The sequence below is a fragment of the Rhinolophus sinicus genome, chromosome 14 (genome assembly GCF_057876585.1).
Source record: "Rhinolophus sinicus isolate RSI-liver-muscle chromosome 14, RSI-T2T, whole genome shotgun sequence".
NCBI lineage: Eukaryota > Metazoa > Chordata > Mammalia > Chiroptera > Rhinolophidae > Rhinolophus > Rhinolophus sinicus.
The window spans coordinates 140,880,597-140,905,924 of NC_142514.1; the positions used below are offsets into that span (position 1 = coordinate 140,880,597).

General features: G+C 49.8%; 2 protein-coding genes across 3 annotated transcripts in view; one reads left to right on the plus strand and one right to left on the minus strand.

Moving 5' to 3' along the window:
* Positions 1-789: 789 nt before the first annotated feature.
* ATG16L2 (autophagy related 16 like 2) lies at positions 790-25,215 on the minus strand. Of its 2 annotated transcripts, XM_019744379.3 has the most exons (19): positions 24,793-25,215; positions 17,767-17,873; positions 12,441-12,540; positions 11,788-11,890; positions 7,984-8,057; positions 7,445-7,696; positions 7,192-7,257; positions 6,734-6,850; positions 5,609-5,671; positions 4,881-4,989; positions 4,411-4,516; positions 3,636-3,706; positions 3,337-3,408; positions 3,106-3,226; positions 2,759-2,864; positions 1,983-2,132; positions 1,699-1,746; positions 1,490-1,591; positions 802-1,171 (listed from the first exon to the last, which is right to left on the minus strand). In XM_019744379.3, the coding sequence occupies exons 1-19, from the start codon at positions 24,846-24,848 to the stop codon at positions 1,084-1,086; spliced, it is 1,911 nt and encodes a 636-aa protein (XP_019599938.2). In that variant the 5' UTR covers positions 24,849-25,215; the 3' UTR covers positions 802-1,083. The 2 variants fall into 2 exon arrangements, with proteins under 2 accessions (XP_019599939.3, XP_019599938.2); XM_019744380.3 differs by lacking the exons at positions 17,767-17,873; positions 24,793-25,215 and adding an exon at positions 14,209-14,509 and having other exon boundaries at positions 790-1,171.
* Positions 7,667-25,328, plus strand: part of STARD10 (StAR related lipid transfer domain containing 10) — a 48,361-nt gene continuing 30,699 nt past the window's right edge. Inside the window, exon 1 of the mRNA XM_074335817.2 lies at positions 7,667-7,794. The gene's annotated coding sequence lies outside the window, so the exon portion shown is untranslated. The remainder of the gene's footprint in view (positions 7,795-25,328) is intronic.

Genomic DNA, 25,328 nt, shown 5'->3' on the forward strand with positions numbered 1-25,328 from the left:
CCCATTCTGGAAATGGTTTCCAAAACCCTGGGACTGGCAAAGATTCCCCCAGAGGATACTGTCAGATGATATGAAGGCTGACAGTTCTAGAGTGAAGCCTTTAGCTCTCAGCAGAGCAGACCCCCAGAGGTCAGCCCCCATCACTCAGGGACAGAAGTCCCCTCAGCTGCCTCATGACTGGCAATGGCCGGTTCTGCTGACTCCTCCACCACGCCCCAGGTTGATGAAGGAAGTGGGGTGCCCTGTTGGGTCTGCCTTGTACTTCAGAGGCTTTTTGTGCAGATTAAATCTGATGCCAATGTAAGCGAAGGCCCAGGCCCAGCCCACGGTGCCACCCCCCCCACCCCGCCCCCCGACTCACAGACACATATGTAGAGGCTGTTCCCCACCCACTCCAGGCTCTGCCTCTGAAGCACCAGGGCTGGTCTAAAGGCACATCACACTCCAGTCAGGACCCTTTCCACCAGGGCCCTTCTAGGCTGCTCCCTCGGAACCCCACAGCCCCTCCTCAGCCTCAGTCTACCATGGGTGCCTGAAGCAGGAAGGCCCAGGACCAGCTTGGACCAACAGTGAAATTCCCATGGCTCCAAGAGCCGGCTGCCTTTTTCTGCCTCTGGCCTTTCTGCACGCTGCCTCCTCTTAGACTTGAGCAACACGGAGGCCAGAGCTGGGTCTGCCCAGTTCTGTGCAGGAGGAGAAAAGGGCGCCAAGCCTGGATCTCAAGCCACCCGGCCCAAAGTCCTCTCTGTTCCCTAAATGCTGCAAAGAGGCAAGTAGACACTAGTTTAGGTGCAATTTTTTTCCACTTTTAGTAGAGAAAATGAGGAGACAGAGATAAACAAAAAAATACTATAACCACCCCCTCCCAACCCACACTTTGTTTTTAAACAAATAGGCCAGGTCCTGCCAGGCCTTCTTCCCCACTAAATGCCCTGAGGCCACCCCCACACCCCCACAAACACCACTCCTGCCCATACCCCACCCGCCCGCTGGTCCCGGGGCCGGTGGAGGAGCAGTGGGAAGCTGTTCTCTGGCTTCGGACTTCGGACTAGAGCTCCAGCCCAGGCAGGGGCAGTCGTGGCACTAATGCCAAAGTACAATCTTCCTGGCCTGGTCCGTGCTCACCACGTGGCTCCCGGAGTAGCACCAGGCCACGGCGTTGACAGCAGCACTGAGGAGAGGGGGGGCCAGGCTTCAGGGGTGCACAAGGAGCCTGGCGCTGTCCCTCACTACTGGACCTGGGCAGCCTGAGGTCCTCTCTAAGCCTATTTCCTCACCTGTAAAATGGGCTCCCAGGGCTGTGGTGAGGATAGAATAGAGCACATGTGGAAAGGCACCTTATAAACGGTGAAGGGTTCTGGGAGGCAGGTGTGGGACAAGGGCTGGGGATTCCAGGGCCCAAACATGGAATTGGTCAGCAGGACTGGGGCCGGGGCGGCACTGGCCCTGAGGCTGGGGTGGCAGGAGGGTGGGTGGTGGCCATGCTCACCAGTGGGGTCCCTGTAGGCTTCTCTCCAATTTCCCGGTGTTTACATCCCAGATATAAAGGGCTCCATCGCAGGAACCTGCCAGTGCATAGCTTCTGTCCGGGCTGCAGTGTCCACAGCAGAGCAAGAGAGAGGAGATCACAGGTGAGGACACACACAGACACAATCAGATGGGGCATACCTGCGCACAGCTATGTGCTCACCGACACACCTGAACACGGCTTTGGTCCAGTCAGAACCACACTTGAAGCCATCAGCACTGAGGACAGACAGAGTTGAGTCACAATGGAGGTGGCCACCAGTCCCTGCCCTCAGCCAGGAACTTCAAGAGCTTCCTCTCTCCATCAAGGGGTTGGCACCTCAGCAGGCCCTGGTCCAGAAAAGGCCTTCAAGGAGCAACGGCCCCCCTTCCCCCCCCGGAAGGCCTTTTACAGGGGACGAGAGGCCCAGTTGCCCCAGCCCAAGCCACAGGGCCAGCAGCCGCGAGGCAGGCACCTGAACACTTGGCGGATGTTGCTGACACGCAGGTCAATGACCTTGAGTGTGTCATCACGGGAACAGCTGAGCAGGTGCAGGTGATCCTGGCTGAGGCTCAGGGAGGTGACCCGGCCCTGTACAGGGATGACCTGGATGCAGCGGGGCACCCTGAGGAGCAAGGACAGAGATGAGGGGGACAGGCTAAGGAAGTCCTGTTGGGAGGCCCCCCGGTCCCCGAGCACTGGAGCCACAGCTGACGCCTCCCGCTGCAGCCAGCCTCCCCCCAACAGGAATGTAGGCAGCCCTTGATCGAAGCTGGAGCCCCTGAAACCCTAGGGTCACTAAACTAAGTGCCAGAGGGAAAGCAATGGAAGTCTGTCTTTACATGTGTGAAAGAGACAGAGGGTTTCAAATGGCAATCACTGCTCATCAGTAAGGAGAAGTCTGCAGCAGGCCTAGCACCGGCTCCAGCACTGGCTTTTATAAACCATTCAGGCCCAGTGTTGGGCTCTTAGGTTTAAACAACTAAAACTTTTGTTCCTTTTGTTTAAAAAGTAGTAACTAAATGGAAAACGGGGCTTCTACATCTTGGTGGTCAAGGCCCAGGCAGAGTCCAGTGGTAGAACCAAGAGCCACTAAGGTGGCACAGGTGCCCCAGCTGAGCCTTCAAGGGGCCAAGCCCGGCACAAGCTCCCGTCTCTGAGGTACCCTCCACAGCGCCATGCCAGAGAAAAGAAAGAGAACACAGGAGCCTTGTCCCTGTGCCTCCACTACCCATAGCCCAGGCCAGTCACCTGCTGTCCCAGAACCGGATCTTCTGGTCATTGTGACCACTGATGATGACATGGTCCCCACACACCACGTCATTACAGTAGGAAAGGACATTGATGGTCCTGGAGCCTAGGGAACAAGGAGTGGAGCCCCCACCTCAGAGATGGGTTGTCAGGAGCCAGTCCACTAGACATACGAGAACCTGCGTCCCCTGTTTCCCAACCCAAAGCCTGTCACCAAGAAACTGTCAGAAAGCACCAATGGGGGACAGAGGAGGGGTTTTGCAAGATTTCACCCCAAAGATCTGTTCTCAGAATCATTCCCAGAGAGCAGGTTGAGGTCCCTCATAGACAGCCTCGGGGGGGCTCACAGTAAGCACGGTTGAGGTCCCACTCCTTAACAGTCCGGTCTCGGCTCCCAGTCACCGCGTGGTGCCTCGTTAGCTTGAATTTGGCAGCCGTCACCTTGTCTGTGTGTCCAGACAGTGTCTCCTGCCCCCCAGCCCAAATATGGATTAAGGGCATGGCCAAGACTCCATAGCACCCCCTCCAGGCCCAGGCATGACCCCCGACCCCCAGGCTCTCTCCTCATCAGACCTCACCTTGGACTGTGTCTCTCCCACCTTCCAGAGCTGAGCGGCCTGATTATAAGTAGCTGCCAACAGCTGGGAGCCCTGGAGAGATGGGGGTAGGAGGGGTCTTAGACCCGAGCCTGGCCAGGGCTGCCTTAGAGCTTCCCACATCCAGGTCCCCCAGGCAGGCAGGCAGGCAGGAATCTCTGGGCCCAGGGGGGAGGATTCCAGTTCTAGGATACCCATGTGTTCCCTCAGGTCCCAGAGCCCCCACATGCCCCAGGTGTAGACTTGGGGAGGAGAGTTCCCATGCTACTCGGAGGACACACCGAGGGGTCGAAGTCCACACTGGTGATGCTGCCGCCAGCTCCTTCAAGGGTGTGATTGGCCTCCAGGTGACCTGGGGTGACCAAAGGAAGGGGAAGAGACAGGTGCAAGGAGGTCACTAACCTCATGAAAACGAAGGGCTAGGACTGGGAGTGGGAAAATCAGTCTTTCCCATGTTAGAGAACAGAATTGCTGGGTCTGTTCTCTGGGCCTAGGATGGAGGCTGCACATTCCCAAACTGCCAGTAGGGGGCCCCAAAGGGCAGTTTGTCATCCCACAGGGCTGGAAAGAACCAAAGAAAAGGGACTGTCCCCTAAGTCACAAGGCAAGCCAGGGCCAGGACACCTGGCAACTCACCTCCTCTAGGAAGCCTCCAAGAGTGGACTCTGACTACCCAACACACACCCCTCTACAGAGCCCAGGATAGCTAGCTAATATTGGTCCCCTAAAAGTTCTGAGAGTTCAAATGATAACAGAAGTGGCCTGGTTGGGACCTTCTCTTCAAGGCCTGTCCTTCATGATAGGGGACCCGTACCTCTCCTAACAAGGATCATTTGCGTTCAGCCCTCCCCATTTTGCAGGCCTGGACCCAAGAAGCCTTCTTAAGAACAGTGAGCCCAGAACTCTTGCCAAGGGGTCATCTGGCCGCTGCCACAAGAATGTTCCAGGTGAGGAAACACAAAGAGATCCAAGATCTTTGCCCACCAAGGAGCAAGCTGGGATGGAGGGGGGTCTGGAGAGAAATCACTGGGTTGGCCACAGGGGAGAGGCCCTCACCTCCCACAACATTCCAGAGGTGGATGAGGCGGTCAGCCCCTCCAGTGGCCAGGAGGCTGCTGTTGGGGCCAAAATGAACAGCATTCACCTCAGAGAGGTGGGCATCCTGTGGGGAAAAGAGAAGATTGGTGTCCCTGGTCCTTGCCATACAAGCCTCTTTGTGCACGCGCAGCTCAAAGGCTCTCTCTCACTGTGTCTGTGCACGCAAGAGGGTTTCGTCACCTCTGCCTGCAGCCGCCTCCCCCCATGCTATTCACAACTGGCCCTCTGGTCTCCCAGCCTTCTGTCTCTCCCTCTCCAGTCCACGCCCCCATTATAAAAGGCTGAGGGGATCCCATCACTAGCTGTGGCAGGAAAATTCCTGCTCCTGCTGCAGAGCCCAGCCCTGCTTCCCTGCCCCCTTCGGACCACTCCTGGGGCCCACACTCCACATATCAACACCCCTCACATATGGTCGAGCTCCTCCTTACCAGCACATGCTGAGCCCAGGTAGGAAGTCGGGCTGCCACACACACAGGGATGCTCTGGTATCGCTGCTCAGGGATTCCCCCTATTGAGTGGCCTCTCCTCTTCTTGAAACTGGGGAGGAGGGGTCAGGAGGGCATTCAGCAAGGCCTCCTGGCATGGAAGTCTCAAGCTCCCCTGAGGCAGCAACAATAGGAAGCAGACATGAAAGACAGCAGAACATGGCCAGGAGGCACAATAAGCACAGTTCCCAACCCAGCCTGACCCCAGGGGTCAGTGTGGAGATGGGAGGGACACACAGAAAGGCACAGAGGCAAGACAGGGATGGTGGATGCAGAGGAGCCTCAGGGCTGGGGTTTCAGCCCTGGCCATGCCACTGCTTGGCTCTGTGACCCTAAACAAGTTCCTGACATTTCTGAAACTCAGTTTCCCCACTGAGTGGTAGTTCCTGTCTGGTCTCAGGCTGGAGCTCTTGGTCCCCTGTGAGGAAACTGGATGAGGGACAGAGCCTGGAGGATAGCCAAGCAGGGGCCAGAAATGAGGCCATGCACCCAGCTCCTACCTCTGGGGCTCAGCAGAGACTCACGCAGCTGCTGGGCAACACAAGGATGGACAGACCAAAGTGTACACACAGACCAAGTCTGGACACCAGGAACCACACACAGGGCTCCAAGGGGCCCCACCCCTTCACACACACAGACACACACACACACACACGCACACACGCACTTACTCCAGAAGACCCTTCACCACATCCACACAGCGGGACAGCGTCAGGGAAGTGGCGGAGGCCGACCTGGGGTATAATGGAGAGAAACATGCTAAGAGACTGGCCAGTAGGTGTGCAAACAGCAGTCATTCCTCCCTTCACTCTGCCAAGGACCCCAGGGCTCATAGCCTTTTAAGCCCAGGATGAGAATTTGGCTTCTTTAGGACCAGGAGAGCGGGATGACCCAGAACAGTCCCAGGAAGGTGGAGACAGGGAGGGAATTGGCAGTGAAGTCTTCCAAAGTTTCCACCATGATGGTAAGAACTGCCTCACCACCCGAGTGCCCAACAAACATTCCTGGGAGGCTGACCTGGGGCCTACAGAGGGGGTGGTGGTGAAGGTACCCCCAGGCTGTGATGGCATAAGGCTGGGGGCAGGGAGGTGGGGGAACCTAGACCTGCTGAGACCTCAAATTTGCCCAAAAGAGGGTATGTCCTAGGGTGACTTGGCCCACGAGGGCTGCCATGGGCTTTGGGGACCAGCGTCTTATGCCCCTCCCCAAGGTTCCTTCACTGCCCTAAGGCCTGGACACCAGTGATTGGTAAGGAAGGGCTGGAGGAGCGCCTTCAGGCTGGGGAATGGGGCAGGGAGGAATAGCCTCACTACCAAGCAAAGGAAGACAGATGGGGAGATTGAGAAGAGGGGCCCAAGGACTGTCGCCCAAATCAGGTCCCACCATGTGAGCTGACATCTACTACACATGCCTAGATGTCCACATGCACTCAGGTATGCTCACCCAGGCTTGCAAACTCATGTGCTCTCCCGTCTCTGTGTATGCACACACATGCCTGGACAGCTGAGCCATGGGCCTTCCCCACAGATTCCCTCCTGGTGACACCCTTCACCAGCCTGACACCCCACCCCCAGAGATCTGGTCCAGGGAAGGAGAAAACGGTGAGGACAGGAGTTTGGGTCCTGAGGTGGCACTGACTCCACATGGCTCCAGGAAGTACAGGTCAGACCTGTTCTGGGAGGTCTGAGGTGTACCCCAGCATCTCCCCAAAACCCCTCCCAACCGAAGAGCTGGCTCAAGGTCCTAGAGGAAGACTCTGGGATGGGTCCAGCTCAGAACTCTGGGACAGTACTCACCTGAAGGACCTCTTCCACTTCTCATCAGCCTCACTCTCCAGAAAGTGGGGCTCAGCAGGCAGGGCAAGAGTCATCTCAACCCCTTCCTTGATCCCATCGCCTGGGGTGTCTGGGTTCCTGGGAAAGGAAATGGAGCTCAGGAAGTCCAAGGGACCAGGCCAGCCCTCCCTGCCACAGCATCCGACAAGGAGAACATGCGCAGACCCGGTGATGAGGGGTCCATGTGGGTGCATGTGCGGTGGGCCTGCATGCTGGCTCCCCTGAACACACTGTCTGCATGTGCCCTGGGGGCTCGGTCTACGTGGGGGGCCCCAGCACCGCAGCTGTGCACACGTGTATGGGTGGCCACAGGCAGGTGTGGGGCAGGGTAGAACTGGAGGCAGGGGGCCCGGGAGCAGGGAGCTCCAGAGCACGGGGCAGAGTCAGAACCGAGGCTCCCAGCGCACCGCCACTCTTACTCGCTGATGCTCACTGTCCGCTTGACAGCCTTCTTCAGCTCCTGAGACACCCGCGCCTGCTTGGCCCTGGGGGCAGAAAAGGATCCTGCGAGCCAAGCGCTGGACGTTGCTGCCCTCCTGCGATGCCCGGGGTGGGTCCCCTGTCCTTGGGGAGGTGAGCGGGGATGCCGTCCCCCGAGGGCGGGGCCGGACCCCTCCCAGACAGGGGGCGTGACCGCTCGCCTCCCCGAGGGGCGGGACCGGGCGTTCTCACCTCTCGCGGCGCTCGATGCGCAGGTTGCGCTCGGCGGCTGCGCGCGCCTTGCGCTGCACCAGCCGCTCCAGCAGGTCGCGCGCCTCCTCCTCGAGCTTGCGCAGTGCCGCCTCCTGAAGCCTGGTGTGCGCGCGGAGCGCCTCGTAGGCCGCCCGCTGAGCGGCGTGCCGCGCCCGCCGAGCGTTCACCTGCCAGGCCTGCTGCGCCCGCGCCTCCTGCAGCTGCGCCACGCGGGCTTCCAGAGTCGCAAGCCTGGAACAGGGGGCAAGCCAACGTCACCGCCCACCGCCCAGCGGGGACGGATTTCAGAGCTGGGACAGACTTGCCATTGGCCACCGCCCGCCAGGCAGGTAAGGCAAGTCTCCCACCCAGCCTTCCACCCTCAGAGTCCTGCGGTTCCGGGCGTTAGGGGACGTGAGGAAAGCTGCCGGGCCCTGCTGGAGACATGCGGGGTCACCCCGTTCCCCTTCCCCGGCAGAAATGGCCCGAAGCCTCCCAGGGGTGGGCACGGTCCCTCTGGCACCCGCCCTGCCGCTCACGTGCTCTGCCGCTCCTCCAGCTCAGACTCCAGGGCGCCCAGGGCTGCGCTCTTCACCACCACCTGGTAGGCCATCTGGGGGCAGTTAGGGGCCAAACAGGTGGGCCTCTGTGTAGGATTTCAGCCAGGGTCTGCTACTCCACCCACCCGCCCCCTTACTGAAAAGCAAACTGAGGTTCAGGTAAACTTAGGGTCTTGCACGGTAATGAACCGCTTTTTCATGGAGTAATGGAGGGCCTTAGGCTCTGGAGGCGAACACCAGAGTTTCAGCCTGGCATCGCCACGTATTTTCTCTGTGACCCAGAGGTAGTCATTTAACTTCTCTGAACTTGCTCTGTTTCCTCACCTGTAAAATGGGAGTCATAGTGCTTACCTCATAAGATAACAAGGAACTATTATAAGAAACAGTATTTCAAATAATGGCAATTTAAAAATATTTTTTTATATAGCACTTATGTGTGCCTTGCCTTGTTCTGAGCATTCTACGCATATTAACTCTTTTAATCCTTGTAACAACACTGTGAGGTAGCTGCTGCCATTCTGACCATTTTACAGATGAGGACATTAACACAGAGAGGTTAAGTGTCTTGCCCAAAGTCACACAGCTAAGTGGCAGAGCTGATATTGGAACCCAGCCACCTACCGTGTTTCCCCGAAAATAAGACCTAGCCGGACAATCAGCTCTAATGCGTCTTTTGGAGCAAACATTAATATAAGACCCGATCTTATTTTACTATAACATAAGACCAGGTATATAATGTAATATAATATAATGTAATAATATTAATATAAATATAATACCGGGTCTTACATTCATTTTTGCTCCAAAAGACGCATTAGAGCTGATTGTCCGGCTAGGTCTTATTTTCAGGGAAACATGGTAACATTAAGCTCCAGGTAGAGGGCTGATCTACAGAAGGGGTTCAAGGGGTGTGAGTTCTGTTTCCCACCTCTCCATCTCCTGGCCTACCCAAGCATAGATCCCAGAGACTAACAAGGAGCCCTGAGAAGAGGCACATAGGCTAAGGAACGGGAATGGGCTGTGGGAGCACAGGGCCTCGATTGAATACTGGAGCTGCCCCACAGCCCACGAGTGGGAGGAAGGGTTCTCTCATCTATACCCCTGCCTCACTGAAAAGTCCTTCAACCAAGAGCCAATGCTGGGCAAGCCAGAGATAAAGCTCAACTCCCACCTTTTGGGGCTGAGGGATCAGTGGGAGAGACAGACCCCAGGCAAAGCAGTTCCCACCATTGTGGCAAGAGGAACATGAGGCAATAACCAAGGCTGGTGCTCTGTCGCTAACCTGTTCCTGTTCTTTCTCACGTGGATCTGGTGAGGGGCGGATTGAGAAGCAGGGTTAGTACTGTCCACCTGCACTGACAGCTCCCTGCGTGAGTGGGCCTGGGGAGGCAGGGAGGCCTGCTTTCATAGCTGGCCCAGTTTCTAACATTTATAATTCCTTTCACCACTAAGCAATCTAACCACGACTCCCACTTCCTCACCTTCATTACTTTCATTAATGTTTTGGTATTCAGTATTTCTATCTAATGCTTTCCAAAACTCAAATAATAGAGATGGAAAACAGATTAGTGGTTAGTTGGAGTTAGGGATGGTTGAGGGAAAGGGGTAAGTTGTGAATAAAACGAGCTAGCAAGTGAGAGATCTCTGGTGATGAAACAGTGCTGTGTCTTGATGGTCACACAAATCTACACGTGACAGAATGACAAAGAACTACGTACGCTTCATACCAATATCAATTTCCTGGTTGTGTGTGCTATAGTTACCTAAGATGTAACCAAAGGGGGAAATTGGGTAAAGGGTATACAGGACCTCTCTGTACTGTCTTTGCAGCTTCCTGTGAATCCATAATTATTTCAAAATAAAAAGGTAAAATAACAATAATAATACATGCTTGTTGTGATGTGTGAAACTAAGAATGAAAGAGAAAGCCCCTCCTCATCCCCTGGCGTAGCCAACGGGAGCTGACTGGTGTGTGTCTGCGGAAGTGATGGGGAGGCAGTGCTGAGGGTGAGGGGCGTGTGGAAGTATCCCAGGCAACGGGAACCGTGAGCACCGAGCCAAGAGAGTGGCAGGATATGTGTGTGTGTGTGTGTGTGTGTGTGTGTGTGTATATATATATATATATATATATATATATATATATATAAAATATATATATATATATATATATATATACCAAACTGATCATGGGGAGATGTGGCAAAAGGGCTTTTATTTTTTTACTGTATGGACTTCTGTTCTCTTGAAATGTTCACAGGTATGTATTATATATTACTTGTCGTTTTGTAATGGAAGTCATTTTTTATTAAACTATCTGCTGTATGGAGAATGGATGGAGGTGCCAAGGGGGTTAGTCATCCAGGGAGTAATGAGGGTAACTTGGACCAGGTCCGATATGGTACAGGAAACAGAGAGAAATTGATGGATTTGGAGACAACACCATGAGCTGGTGACTAGCTGAGAACAGAGGGCTGGAAGGGGTCAGGGGTGCCCCTAGGTTTCCAGCCTAGTGACTACCAATGGAGGGGGACACGATCTACCTCATTCATCACTCAGTCTACGGATATTCATTAGCATGGCGTGTGGAGACAGGCCCCGGGGATGCAGTGGAGGCAAACGAAAGGCAGCCGAGGCATTGGGCACTCACAGCCCAGAGGGGGCTCGGATGTTTAAGAATCACCTCTCAAATGTCAAGTTACACTACAACAGGGCAACTACAACAGGGAGAGACTCTCACGGAGTTCACAGCCCCGTTCCCACACTCATTGGGCAAGTGACTTGGCATATTTACTGGCCTATCAGTCTCCCCCAGGGGACTGGAAGCTCTGTGGGGCCAGGTCTTGCTTACTGCTGCATTCCCTATGCCTTGGATATAGCAATTGTCAGTAAATATTGTTAAAAGAATGAATGGAGAGCACAGAGGTGGATTTGTATCAGAGGGAATTCAAATCCTGGCTCTGCCTCTCTAAGCCTGTTTCCTCTGTAACCATAAAGTTGTGTAGGATTGGCTAAAATAATGCTTATCCCAGTGCCTGCATGGTGTCGCCTCAGTGTGGTGTTGGCCATTTTATTATGGGGCGATGGTGAGTCTGATTTTAGATGTTAAGTCCAAAATGCAGCTGAGCAGGAGCGTCTGAGCTGAAGCGAAGGCTGGGCTAGAGACGGGTCTGAGAGTCAGCAAACAAAGTCTCGGGGGCTGTGGGGAGTCAGTGGACACACCTGAGCTCCAAGGAACAGTCACACATAAAGGAAGGCGGGAAGGAGCCAGAGAAGAAAATTCAGAAGCAACAAGTACAGAAATGAGAGGAAAACCAAAAGAGTGTGATGAAACAAGCCAAGAGACACCGGGGTGGGGTGGGTGGGGGGAACAGCAGTGTCAGGTGAAGGTAGGGCAACCTGCCATGGAGGTGGACCACCGTACTACCTTACTCGTTTAGTCTGCAAATGTGTATTAAGCATCAACTGGTGCTAGGCCCTGAGGCTGGCAGGGCGAGTGGTGAGCAGAGCAGGCTGGACCATCCAGAAGGGGAAATAGGCCACCTGGGCCCTGTACACCTCACACTCCTCCCTGAGCTCTCACCTCACTTCTTCCAGCTGCTGTTGAAGCCCACTTCATCCTGGGCTGCCAGAGCCAAGTTAGAGAGCAGTCTCACCCCTGTCCAGCCTCATGGGACTTGGGGAATGTCCCTCACTCGCTGGCTCCCTTGGACCACATCTCCCAGCCCCCAAAGTCCTAGATCCTGGCCCCACCCCATTTCTCTGTCAGACCCCAGCCCAGCCTACCTCACCACAGTCCAGCTGTATCTTCTCCTCCTCCTCCTGCCACTTCATCCTCAGAGTGGCTGGTGATAGCACTTGGTCTGAGTCAGGCCCCGACTCCTTCTCCCTGCCAACCAACCAAGAGAGCGGTGCTCCTTGTCTCTCCATTCACCCAGGCATGTGCATGAAGAGCCTGAAACTAGAGCCACGAACTTTCCCCTGAGGGAGGTGGGAGCCAGAAAGCTTGTAGAGGAAAGAGCACATCTCCAGAAACAAATTGCCCATGACTCCTCGGCTCAGGGAGTTCCCCAGGCCTTGGGTTCCATGGCCAGGACCCTCCTCAAGAAACACCTCCCAAATCTGAGCCCCAACCCATTCCTGGTTCTCCTCTTCACTCCCTCTTTGGAATATGTAGGAAGACCCTTTCTGTAGGTATCAGGTAGGGAACAGGGAGACAGAGAAGGGGAAGGAGATGGGACTGATGCAGAGATGGACTGAGACGAGTGGGAGAGGACATTCTAAGCAGCTGGCTTGGGGAAAGGCTGAAGAGCCCACCTTCGCTTCCCCTGGGCAGCAGTGAGGGGCCACTGAGGGGCCAAGGAGAGAATGAACCCAGCACAGGCAATCAGGGCAGGGCCCAGGCAGCGCTCTGTGACCCTGAACACACATACACTCACCAGGGGTCCTGGTGGGTAGCAGGAGTGACGTCATCGGGCTCTGGCTGCAGCTTCTCTGAGAACCGGGCCAGCAACTCAGCCTTCTCTAGGAGGCGGTTATCTAGGGGTGCAAGAGGGTGGGTGAGCCTGGGGTAAAGACAGACACTTTCCAGGAGATTCCAGGCATACAAATTACCTCGGGCTGGGAGGGCTGCAGGAGCCCAGAGGTGCAAAATGGCAGAGTACTGGCAGACGGGGCTCTGCCCTTTGCCTGAGACATATTTGTGCAGCTCTGCCAGGACCTGCAGCCCTGGGTAACAGCCTCCTCATAACACTAGCCCCCAGGGCCTCCAAGGAGAAAACCTGCTCTCCCAGTGACAACGATGACCAGTGCTGCGGAAGGAGATGACTGGGCACTGCCCACTGAGGGTCCTGAGAAAAGAAGGGGCCAGGGATTGATCCTACCACACACACACAGGGCCAGGCCTGGCCCCAGAGAGTGATGAAACAAGCTAAGCTCCACCTGTGGCTTACTTCCCCTCCAGGGCCTCTAACTTTCTGCACTAAAAACAATCCTGACTGCCCCAGGATGGTGTAAGGTTACCCCCAACACCGGGCCTGGCCCTTGAGCAATTATCCGACAGACCTCAAGTTTGTAGTTTCTGTTTGACCCTAAAACACACCTCCTCCACTCCCATTCGAGGCCACTTCCTTTTTTTTTCACCAATTCCATGATAGGATGGGGGTGATAAGCCCAGGCCTAGCTCCTCAGCAGCCTTCCCTCACCCAGTCCCCTGCCTGTGTCACTTCCACCAAGGTCACCAGCCTAGTTCACACACAAAACCCTCAGGGACATTGCACTGGCCTCCCAGCAAAGCTAAAGATGCTATTTTGCCCACTTTATGGGTGAGAAATCTGAGGCTTAGGGATATGACTTGCCCAAGACCATAGAGAAGACTGGACCTTCCCTGTGTCTGATTTCAGCCCTCCAGGGTCTCTTCAAACACATCTGCAGCTGGTTGGGGGGTGGGGTGGGGTGTCAGTTAAGCATCAACCAAGATTAGACCCAGTGATGAAGCTGGAGGGATTGTGGTTAGACTTTCAACCCCAGACATACAATGTCAGGTGAACAGAGGCATTACACACAGGTGCACACCTGTGTATCCCACTTGAACTACCATGCCCCCTCCTGACCACCTTCCCTGAAACAACTCTGTGAGGGTCTGACTACCCGGGCTCAGCCAGCTCCCTCCGCAGCCTGGGCTTCCCTGTATCTCCCTCCGGCGACGGATGTCTGGGCACAAAGGTGCTCCAAAAACCTGAGCCAGGATCACCTATCAGTGGCAAAGCCTGAGGCTGAGCTTACTCCTTCCCGCAACTGGCCAAGAAGTAGCTGCGGTGAAGTCTTGCGTTTTCACTGCTATGGGGACCAAATGCACACCAGGAATGACCGGCGGGGGCACAGGAGACGACAAAACCAACACTGGATGAGGAATCGGGCCTCGGAAGCCCAGCTCGTGGGCGGCAGAGCCGACCCTGAGGGGGAAGAGACCAGGGGCACCAGGAGTGAGCTCCGTCCAGGAAGGGACTCCAAGGAGAACCTAAGTTGGAAAGGGCAGGAATGTGACTAGTCGGAGAAGGGGGGTAACAGAGAGGGGATCCAGCAGGCCCGAGGCTTCGGAGGCAGGAAGGCTTTGGTGTGCTTGAGTCACAACGGGAGAAGCCAGGCACTCTCCCTGAGCCCCGTCCCCTCCACGGCCATCTCCTAAGTCCCCCGGGGCGCACTCACAGGCTGGCACCAGCTCCAGGAAGAGTGCCTTTTGCATGCGGTCCCTCTGCCGCAGCTGCCGCACGATGTGGCGTTTCCAGCCAGCGGCGGAGCCTCCCGTGCTGCAGGACCCGGCCATGGCCTCTCTCCCGCCTGCCGCGCTCCTACCGAGGCCGAGAAAGCGGGGCGGGCCTTGAGGGGACTCCGTGACGTCAGGGGGAGGGCTGTGGCGGGGAATCCCCGGATCGTACCAAGAGCGTACTTGGGGGGAGAACGGAGAGCAACCGTGGGGGAAGCCGCCCCAGAGTCTGCACCACGGGGACTCCACAAAAAATTATCACCTAAGTGGGGGCTCCTATTGCTGTCAGGTAATAAGCGGGACTCGAGGTCGGAGCCTCCGGGGCGGCTTCCCCCGTGCCTGTTGGCGCGCTTCGCAGGCGGGGCCTCCAGGGCCGGTGCTCTTCATTTAACCTCACAGCTCCAGGACCGAATTAACAGCGACAGATGCTGGTCCACGCCCCCCTGGAGCAGGTGGAGCTCTAGGCTCGAGACCTGGAGACCTCCTCACTCCTGGCCCCTGACCTCAAGGCGCTCAAGGTCAGTGAGGGGAGGCGACCCAGGCACAAGGCACACACAGTATGACAGCGAGATAAGAAAGCACTTAGAAGGAAGGAACTGAAGGGAAGAGGCCCTTCTTTCCGGAGATAATGGCATTTGAGTTGGGTTATGAGGGATGAAATAAGAGTTGGCCAGGAGAGAGCAAAGGATTCCACGCAGCGGGAAGAACAAGTGCAGAGGTTCCATGACATAAAAACTTGGTGAATTCGGGCCTGGGAGGACAGGAAGCAAAACTGTCCTTGTGGGGAGCAAGGTTTAGGGAGCCGTTGGTCACAGAAAATTTAGGTCCTTCAGAGTTGAAGGGATGCAGCTGATTTCATCTAGCAAATCCCTGGCCCAGAGTGCAGAAGTGGCTTGCCTAGATCACGCAGGAGTGGGTGGCTGAGACTCAGGGCTTCGCAATCGGTTCACTTTATTTGGTTGGCCTCTGGAGGGGCAGCAACGTCTCTTGCATGTACTCTTGACAGTGAATCATGGATTTTAGGAAACGGTCATAAAATTATCTCCAGCAAGACCCTGGTCCAGAGCTCTCTGCAGACACAGGCTAGTGTGAAGAAGGAAAGGAGGGATTCACTAGGTCCAGCTTCACTCTGGGGTGCACTGTGTAAGGCCCCAGCAGGCCCTGCTCTCAGTGAATGAATACAGACTTGTTTATCCCCAAGAAACGAGAGAAATTTGGCAATGTTGGGGAACCATACCGGCCCTGGAGGCGACAGGTCTGTTGAGATGTGGATGGAGATGTGTCATAGGACTTGGAAAGCAGTAAATGCCAGTAACACCCCGGGAGAGTGTACCCTGCTCTGCTTTGAAACCACAATGAACTGAGATCAGCTCCCCTCATTTCCTTTGCACATGTTCCTTTGGAACACTTTCCCCTCTAGTCAGCCTGACTCCTACTCGTGGGTCACCTCCTCCAGGAAAACTCCTGCTCCTGCACAGAGTTAAGGCTTCTCTCACCCCAGCCCCAGCCTAGCCTATCTGTGGAAGGAGTGGATGGTAGGTGTTAACATTCACTAGAAGGCGTGCCCAGGAGAAGGGCATGGTACCCATGGAGGCCAATGGCCAATTGGCAATAATGATGAGTTCCCTTTAGGATGAGGGTACCTGGGGACATCATCAAAGGAGCTGGGGCTCTGTGCATTGAAGGGTAATTAACCGGCCTCTGCCTAGCTGTGAGGTGCAAAAGTGCTATTTCTCTCAGATGAGGAGTCACATTGAGTCAGGGGTTCCTAATCCTTTTTTAACTCACAAAACATTCTTAGGAAATTTTAAATACTTTGTCATTTTTGAATAGTATACGATCTTCTATCTTTAGACTATGAAAATCTGTATTATAAAGGTCACTTAAAATTTTGGGTCACGTTCATAATACATGAAGACAAATGTCTCTTTCTCACATCTAACATGCTGTTTAATTTATCTTGAGTTATGTTAGAAAAACAGGATTCAATGACCAATAAATATAAAAAGTGATTATATCATGACTTAGAGACATAATGTACTTTAGAAAATAGTTTGGAACTTGCTACTGGGTTAGGCATCTCCTGGCAGCCAAAGTGATTGTTTAAAAACTTGAGTCGGCTCATGTTATTCTTACCTAAAATCCTCCTAAAGTTTTCCAGCATATTCAAAGCAAACTCCACCCCCTTTCCCTGGCCTTCAAGGCGCTGCCTGATCTGGCTCCTGCCCATATCTTCTGACCTTACCTCTTTCTACTCTGTGAATAAGGCCTTATGCACAATACTGAAATCACTGCCAAATTCAGTCCCACCGTGGCACCTTCACACTGGCTGTCCCCTATTCCTGGTGCTTTACCTCCAGAAATTGCAGGGGCTGACACTACCCCTTCTTTCAGAAGACCTTCCCTGTTCTCCCAATCTGAAACAGCCCCCACCCCAGACACTGTCTACATCATCCAGTTGTTCTTCCCTTCAGGGCACTTACATTCCCAGAAAGATCGTGTTTCTGTGTTGTTTAGTTGTTTATGTTTTGTCTCTCCTATCAGGCTGGAAGTTCAGGAGAGCCAGCACCAAGTCAGCTTTGATCCCAGCTCTGTCTTCAGCGCCTAGAATGGGGCCTGTCACCAGTTGAGTAGGTGATTAGTGAATATTAACTATTGTTGTGGTTTGGAAAATATGCAAAATGGGTTTTCATGGCCCCTGCACTAAGAAGTTTTGAATTCAAAATTGTAATTATTTTTAATTGAAAAATAAATCACATGCACTAGCCAAATATTCAAATAGTACAAAAGTAAGTCTCTTTGCCTCACACCTTTTTACTGGTCAGGATAGAACAGGCTGTTCTATGGTCTTTCAGTTATCTATTACTTAATAAAACTTTTTCTTACTATCTCATGATTCTGAGTATTGGCTGAGCTCAGCTGGGTGATTCTCATTTTGAGTCTCTTATGGGGTCTCAGTCACAAGCAGGACTGGAGTAACCAGCCCATGAAGACAGCTGGGCTGGTTACTAATGAGGGCTTGCTCTGGCAAGAGATGCTGGCAGTTGGCTGGAGGGACAATTAGAGCTGGAAACCGAAGTGCCTCCACGTAGCTTAGGTTTCTCTCAGCACGATTCTAGATTCTGAGAATCTAGATTCTGAGAGAGAGCACCCAAAACAATCATTCCCTTGGTCAAAACCATCACAGTCCAGCCCAGATTCAAGATCAGGAGACGTAGCCCCAGCTTTCAATGAAAGGAATGCCAAAGAATTTTTGGCCACCTTTAATTCACTACGTATGGTACCAAATAAACCTTCATATCTCAGTGGCTTAACACAACAAAGGTTGGTTTCTCACTCATATCACAGTATGGGGTATACAATTGGTGTACTGTTCTCCTCCAGCAGTGACTCAGATCCCAGCGCTTCTACCCAGCATCTCCATCATCTCAAAGTTCTTTGATCCCAACTGCTCAAATGGGACAGAGGTTGGGGGTCGGGAGAGTGGGGAAAAGACTCACACTGCTTAATTGCTTTGGAGCTGAAGTGACACATTCTTCTGCCCTCATTCCCATTGGTGAGATCACGTCTACTAGGAACATTGGGAAATGTAGTCTTCCCACGTTTCCTGGAAGAGAAAAATGGGTGTGAACATTCATTGTTGCTGACACATAATAATTTCCCAATCTCCTTTTCTAGAAGCACCAGCATTAACAATTTGGTGTTTATCCTTCCAGAAATAACGTATGCATATACAAACACATAAAAACACAATTGTAGCATTTACCTACTGTTCCACATATTGCTTCTTTACACAACATATTTTCAGTATATCTTAAAGAACTTTCCATATACAGAAATCTACTTCCTTCCTTTTAAAGCTACAAAGCATTTCATCGTGTGGATGTACTATAATTTACCTAATCAGTCTTCTATTGATAAACATTTAGACTACTTCCAATTATTTGCTCTTACTATGTTATACCATACAGCCTTGTACATAGATATCTGCTTAACTATGTTAGTGAAACTATAGGAGCGTTTCTGTAAGTAATATTTAGAATATACGTATTCAGAAGTTATCATATAGCTTGGTAATATCCAATTAGAAAAAGGTACTAAAACTAAAGTCATTCACAACAGCAACAAAAACTAATATACTTAGGAATGTACCCAAGAAAAAGTTTACAAGCTTCAAATGAACAACATAAGTTAACCTGAATATTTGCAGGTTGGGAAGACTAAAAATAAAATGATAATTTATACAAATTATGAATTCAACATATTCCAATCAAAATCCCAAAAGGATATCTTTTTTGTGGAACTTGACAAGTTGTTTCTAAAACTCATCTCGAAAGAATACCCAAGAAAAAGATTTTTAAAGAATGAGGGAAAACACTATTATAATGAAAGTGCTGTGCTGTTGGTTCAGAAATAGGCAAGATTAATAACAGAATAGAAACCAGAAATAGATTTTCCCGTGTAGGAATTTAATGTACAAGTATGACAAAGGTGATATTTCAATAAGTGGAAAATAGGAGTCTATTCAATAATTTATGTAGGACCATCCAGTTAGAGAAAAAATATAATCAGATTCATTACTTCACACCCTATGCAAAAGTAAATTCCAAATGCGTTATATTATATTATGGCTTATAACTAAAAAAACGATAAAGTTATTAGAAAAAAGTGGGATAATTTATCTATAACCTTGGGATAGGGACCTTCCTAAACGACATGAAAACGCAAAAATCACAAGAGTTAAGATAGATAATTTAGCCACATTGAAATGTAAAATTTCTGAACAATAAAAGACCTTGCCCTTTCAGAATTTCAAAAGCCTTTCTTGCAGAAATGAAAATGCCAATCTTCAAATCCATATGGAATTGCAAGGGACCCTGAATAGCCAAAACAATCTTGAAAAAGGACAAAGTTGGAGGACTTCACACTTCAAGATGTGCTACAAAGCTACACTAGTAAAAACTGTGTGGTGCTGGCATAAGGGTAGACATTAGACCATTAGAAAGTAGAATAGAATTGAGATCCAAAAATAAACCCATGCATCTATGGCCAATTGATTTTTTACAAGGATGCCAAGTCCATTCAATGCGGAAAGAATGGTGTCTTCAACAAATGGTGCTGGAACAACTGGATTTCCATATGTAAAAGAATAAAGTGGGAGCCTTATCTCACACCATGTGCAAAAATTAACTCAAAGTGGATCATAGACCTAAACTTAAGAGCTAAAACTATGAAACTCGTAGAAGAAGCATTGGAGAAAATCTTCATGACTATGATTTCATGGATGTGATACTGAAAACACAGGCAACAAAGGAAAACATAGATAGATTGGACTTCATCAAAATTAAGAATCTTTGTGCATCAAAGGAGACTATCAAGAAAGTGAGAAGACAACCTGTAGGAGAAAATATTTGCAAATACATATCTGATAAGGATCTATTATCCAGAATATATAAAGAATTCCTAAAACTCAACAACAACAAAAACAACACAATTCAAAAGATGAGCAAAGGATTTGAATAGATATTTCCCCAGAAAAGATGTACAAAAGGCCAGTGAGCACATGACATGAAAAGGTGCTCAATATTATTACTCATTAGGGAAATGCAAGTTAAAACCACCACTTTAAGATACCACTTTACACCTTCTAGGATGGCTATAATTTTTTTAAATTGTTTTTTAACAGAAAATAACAAGTGTTATTTGGGAGGATGTGAAGAAACTGGGACCTTTGTACATTGCTTGAAGGAATGTAAAATAGTGCAGCTGCTGTGGAGAATAGTTTGATGGTTTCTCAAAAGTCTAGACCTAGAATTACCATGTGACCCAGCAATTCCACTTTTAGATATATACCCACAAGAATTGAAAGCAGGGACTCAAACAGATATTTATATTTACCCATGATCATTGTAACATTATTCACAATAGCCAAAAGATGGAACAACTCAAGTGTCCATCAACAGATGAATGGATAAACAAAATGGTGTATACACACAATGAAATATTATTCAGCCACAAAAAAGAATGAAATTCTGACATATGTTACAATATGTATGACCCTTGGAAACATATGCTACATGAAATAATTCAGACACAAAAGGACAAATCATATGATTCCACTTTATGAAATATATAGAATAAGCAAAATCATGGAAACAGAAAGCAGATTAGAGGTTACCGGGGCTGGGGAGAGGGAGGAATGAGGAATAATTGCTTAATGTTTACAGAATTTCTGTTTGGGATGATGAAAGAGTTTTGGAAAGAGTGGTGATGGTTACATAACATTGTGAGTGTAATTATTGTCTCTGAATTGTACACTTAAAAATGGTTAAAATGGCAATTTTTATGTTATATATATGAGTATATATATTTTGCCACCACCATAACAAAAAACTCACTCATAAAAAGCAAAAGACACCATATACAAAATAAAAAGAGAGGCAATAGATGGGAAGGAAATACTTGCAACATAATACAGTAGTCCTCCCATCCACAGTTTTGCTTTTCGTGGCTTGTTACCTGAAAGTATTAAATAGAAAGTTCCAGAAAAAAAAACAATAAGTTTGAAACTGCATACCCTTCTGAGTAGCACAATGAAATCTCATGCCTACAGGCTCTTTCCCCCCCAAGATATGAACCATCCTTTGTCCAGTGGATCCACACTGTATACACTACCTGCCCGTTAGTCACTTAATTGTCTCGGTCATCAGATCAATTGTCGAGGTAACACAGTGCTTGTGTTCAAATAACCTTTATATTACTTAATAATGGCCCCAAAGTGCAAGAGTAGTGATGCTGGCAATTTAGAAATGCCAAAGAGAAACTTTATCAAAGATATGTACGTATAGGGAAAAAACAGTACATTTTGAGTTTGGTATTATTTGCGGTTTCAGGCATCCGCTAGGGGGCTTGGAACGGATCCCACTGGGATAAAAGGGGACCACTGTACAGCAAATTAGTAAAATCCAGAAGCTATAAAGAACTTCCACAAGTCAACTAAAGAACAGAAAACCCAGTATAAAAATGGGGAATGACTTCTCAAAAGAGGAAAAACAAATGGTCAATAAAAAAATGAAACTATGCACAACTAGTGAAATGTAAGCTAAAGTACTAATGAGAGGTCATTTTTCACTCATCAGATTGTCAAAATTTAAGAAATTGAGTAATATTTAGAGTTGGTTACAGTGTGGCGAAATGAAGTCCATCATTCCTGTTGGTGGGAGTGTAAATAGATCTAACCTCTTGGGGGGCACTTGGCCATATCACACACACACACACACACACACACACCCTTGAACCCAGCAGTTGCACTCCAGTGTATGACAGGATGAATGTTACATATATCATGGAATTCAATGCCATCCAAAGAAGTTAGATCTGTGTGTCCTAACATTGGAAATATATGTCTGAAATACTTTATAATATTTCTTAAAAACTAACAGGTTTATTTTTTGTGTCTAATATTTGTTTGTTTCTAAATGATGATCTAAAAAGTTCAGACTGTTGTTTGCAAGCAGTTTTCACAAATGACACCTGTGAGAGTGGGTTGGCTTTATCCTCAGTGCATGAAAAGCTAAATGGGATATGATTATCACATCTACCTTTTCCTTTTCTTTTTACCAGCCATTGCTTTGCAGTCTTAGTGATATCTGGATGTGCCACGTATGAATTTTGATTGGATAAATACAAGAATCTGGTAACAATCACTTAAGGCAAATTTACAAGTTTATTTTCATGCTTCCTTTAATTAGTTGTTTATGTCTATAACCAATGGCCCACTGAAGATTATAACTTGAGTAATATAGAACTAAATTTTAGATAGTTTAAATGTGTGAAATGGTCACAACACTTAGGGTTTGAGGGAAGTGAATTCATCTGTAGCTGATGGGACCCCTCATCTTCCCTACACACCACATGTACTGTGTACTATTGCTTTAAAAGGAAAAACAACTTTGGGGAAAAACTTGTGATTTGGACATCATTCAATATGGGCTCATGTGAATAATGTTTTGAAATGGGCAGGAAAGAGGAAAATGACCCTTTTTTATTTTCTAAGAAGTTAGGTGAAAGTTATAGGAGTAAGAATAAAAACTTCTTTGATAGATGAGATGTAGCAGAGTGGAGTGGGATGCAGTGGCAAGAAGGTCCTTCACAAGGAAATTAAATCCTCAAGATGTAGAAGTGTGTTTGGTTTCAGATGGGTTAGAAAGAAAATCAGGCACAGCTAAAGAGGAAGCTTCCTCCCTCAGCACTCACCCTCAGGCCATACACCCTATGTCTCCCCACCTCCTAATTCTACAGAGCTGGCCAAAGGAGAAAGCCCCAGGCTTGGTGAAGGCAGGTAGCTGTGAAATTCCGAAGGCACCAGAAGGGACTGGGAAGAACATACAGACTGGAAGGGCTTCAAGGGAGGGGACCGTGAGAGATGAAGAGAAGGATACAGGGGGAACCTCCTCTGCAGTCTTCTCGAGGTTCCACCCTTTGTTGAAGGGCCAAGGCCAATCGGCAGAGTAATTCAGTTTCTACCTGCCCTTGCCCCCCACTCCTCTCAACTTTCTAAGGTTTTAGGACATCGACCTATGTGAAAAAGTTGATTCATTGTGATGCAGTTTGAGGACAGTGGGTGAAGAAGTACCTGGCCCAGGTGAGGAAATGTCCCTACCCATCTCATGGTCAGAGGTGATCAGTGCCTTGTTCTTCCTTGGAACACAGCAGTGAAGAGTGGTTACCCCCAACCCACCCCAAAAAAGGTTCAGTTTTGAACACAGTTTAAGGAACCTGTGAGTCAATCAGAAGATGTCCCAGAGGCAGGAGAAAGGCCTGAGCTGGAAGTTGGGGAGTCATTAGTGTATGGATGAAAGTGAAAGAGCTCATCCAAAGAGAGTTTGCAGTGAAGAGAGGACCTGTGACTAACCTGGGGGACACCACCATTTCAGGGTGTCCTCGCCCAATCAGCCAAAGAGCACTAGGGACATACCCATAGTCCAAGTAGGTCAAGTTTATCGACCTATTGCCATGAGGAAGACAACACACCAGAGGAACCAAGTCATGTTCCACTGAACGCAAAGGAAAAGACTTATTAAGGATTTAAGAGAGAGGTGGAGAAGGTGACATTTAAATAAAGCACTATTTTCATGGCTCAAAGCAAAGCAGAATTGTGTGTAAAGAGGCCAATATCAGGTATGGACTGCTAAATGGACCCAGGTCCTGTTTGCTTGGAAACAATAAAGTTAAGATGGATGTGGAATATTCCATAAGGTATTTAAGAAATGCCTTATCTGAATCTCTGCACCTGCGTTGTAAATCCTGTCCGCTTAGTGATTTAGAGACTTCAGACAAGAGTTTCATTTTTACTTATATAATTTCAAACAACAAAGTTTCTGATAGCCTATTTTAGAAAACAAAGTTGCTCAGTGAGTAAGAAAGAATTAGTTACTCAAAGGAGGAGGTGGTTATGACATTTTATAGCTGCAGTGTGTCCTTGGGAAAAACATTGCCTGTTAATTTTGCAGCTGGCTTTATCTGTGTCTGTTACTCCAGCCTGATGAATAGTAGGGCAGATTTTTATAGTCCAAACTAATTTCTAGGTTTTCAAGGGACAAACAATGGAGGAAGAATCAGCAAAGACTGGGTCCAGCCCAGTGGCTCAGGTGGTTGGAGCGCTGTGCTCCTAACACCGAGGTCGCTGGTTAGTTTCCCGCATGGGCCAGTGAGCTGCGCCCTCTACAGCTAAGATTATGAACAACGGCTCTCCCAGGACGTGGGCTGCCGTGAGCAGCTGGAGGTTGGCTCGAGCTGCAGTGAATGGCCAGCCGCTGGCAGAGCTGTTGTGAGCTGCTGTGAGCGGCCCACCGATGACTGGCACCGGCTACTGATAAGCCTCAGCCAGGGGGAGCGCAAGGCTCATAATACCAGCATGGGCCAGGGAGCTGTGTCCTACACAACTAGACTGAGAAACAGCAGCTTGAACCAGAGTGGGGTGGGGCAGAAGAAAGGGAGTAAAAGAAAGAATCTTTAAAGACTAAGAGTAGTGAGTAGACAGGAAAAAGAAACTGAAGTATAAGTCAAAGTAGGCAGGTGATTGTTGGTGCTGAATGCTGCTAAGAGGGCTAGTTTACTGCACCGCTGTGCAAAATGGCAGCCACTAGTCACAGGAGGCTATTTAAATTTAATTAAGTGATTAATTAGATTAAATTTAAATTATTTTAATAATAAATTCAATTAAATACAAATATTTATTCCTCCATGGCACTTAGCTACATGTCACATGTTTGGTGGCCGCAGACTAGTAAGCACTGTATTGGACAATGCAGGTATAGAAAATTTCCATCATCACAAGATGTTCTGTTGATTAAGCAGTAAGAGAACTGAGTCCCAGGCAACAGTGACGCCCCTGGAGTGCAGTCTCCAAGAAGGATGGGAGTTGAAGCCATGTGGAAGTTGCCGACAGATGAGTAGTATTCTTTCTAAACTCAGTCCTAAGAACGCTAATCTCCTATGACAGAGACCGTGTAACTCCTGCATACCTCGAACCGCGAGGTTTCCCAGCCAGAACAAACCCTCTATGGTCTCCAAACTTCATCTCCTACCGTGCCCCACGCCCTCTTCTGCGTCTCAGGCTCTTGGGCTTCTGGGAAATGTAGTTTTCACAGCGCTCCAATCCCAGAAGGGTTCTAGCCGTGAACTAAGGTTCCCATGAAACAGTGCGTGGGGCCGTGTCGATTCGCTTCATCGCAGCCTCTAAGTCCGCCGTGGGGGGCGCCAGAATCGGCGCCCGAGGCTTGGTGGAGCGATGACTGGGATGCTGGGGTCTCTGGAGAGAAGGAAAATAGGGACCGCGCTGTGCTTCTTCCTTGCTACTCAGAAATCCGCTACTCTGGGGGGGACTTTGGGAGCGTCTGATAATCAACAGTTTGAGAGCCATTGGGCGGCCTCTGGCGGGACGCGCAGGCGCAAATACAAGACCTCGCGGCCTCTGTAAACACGGAAGAACGCCTGCGCAAACAGAGCGACTCTGGATGGACACATGGGGGCGCCTTAGCCAAGATAATATAAATAAATA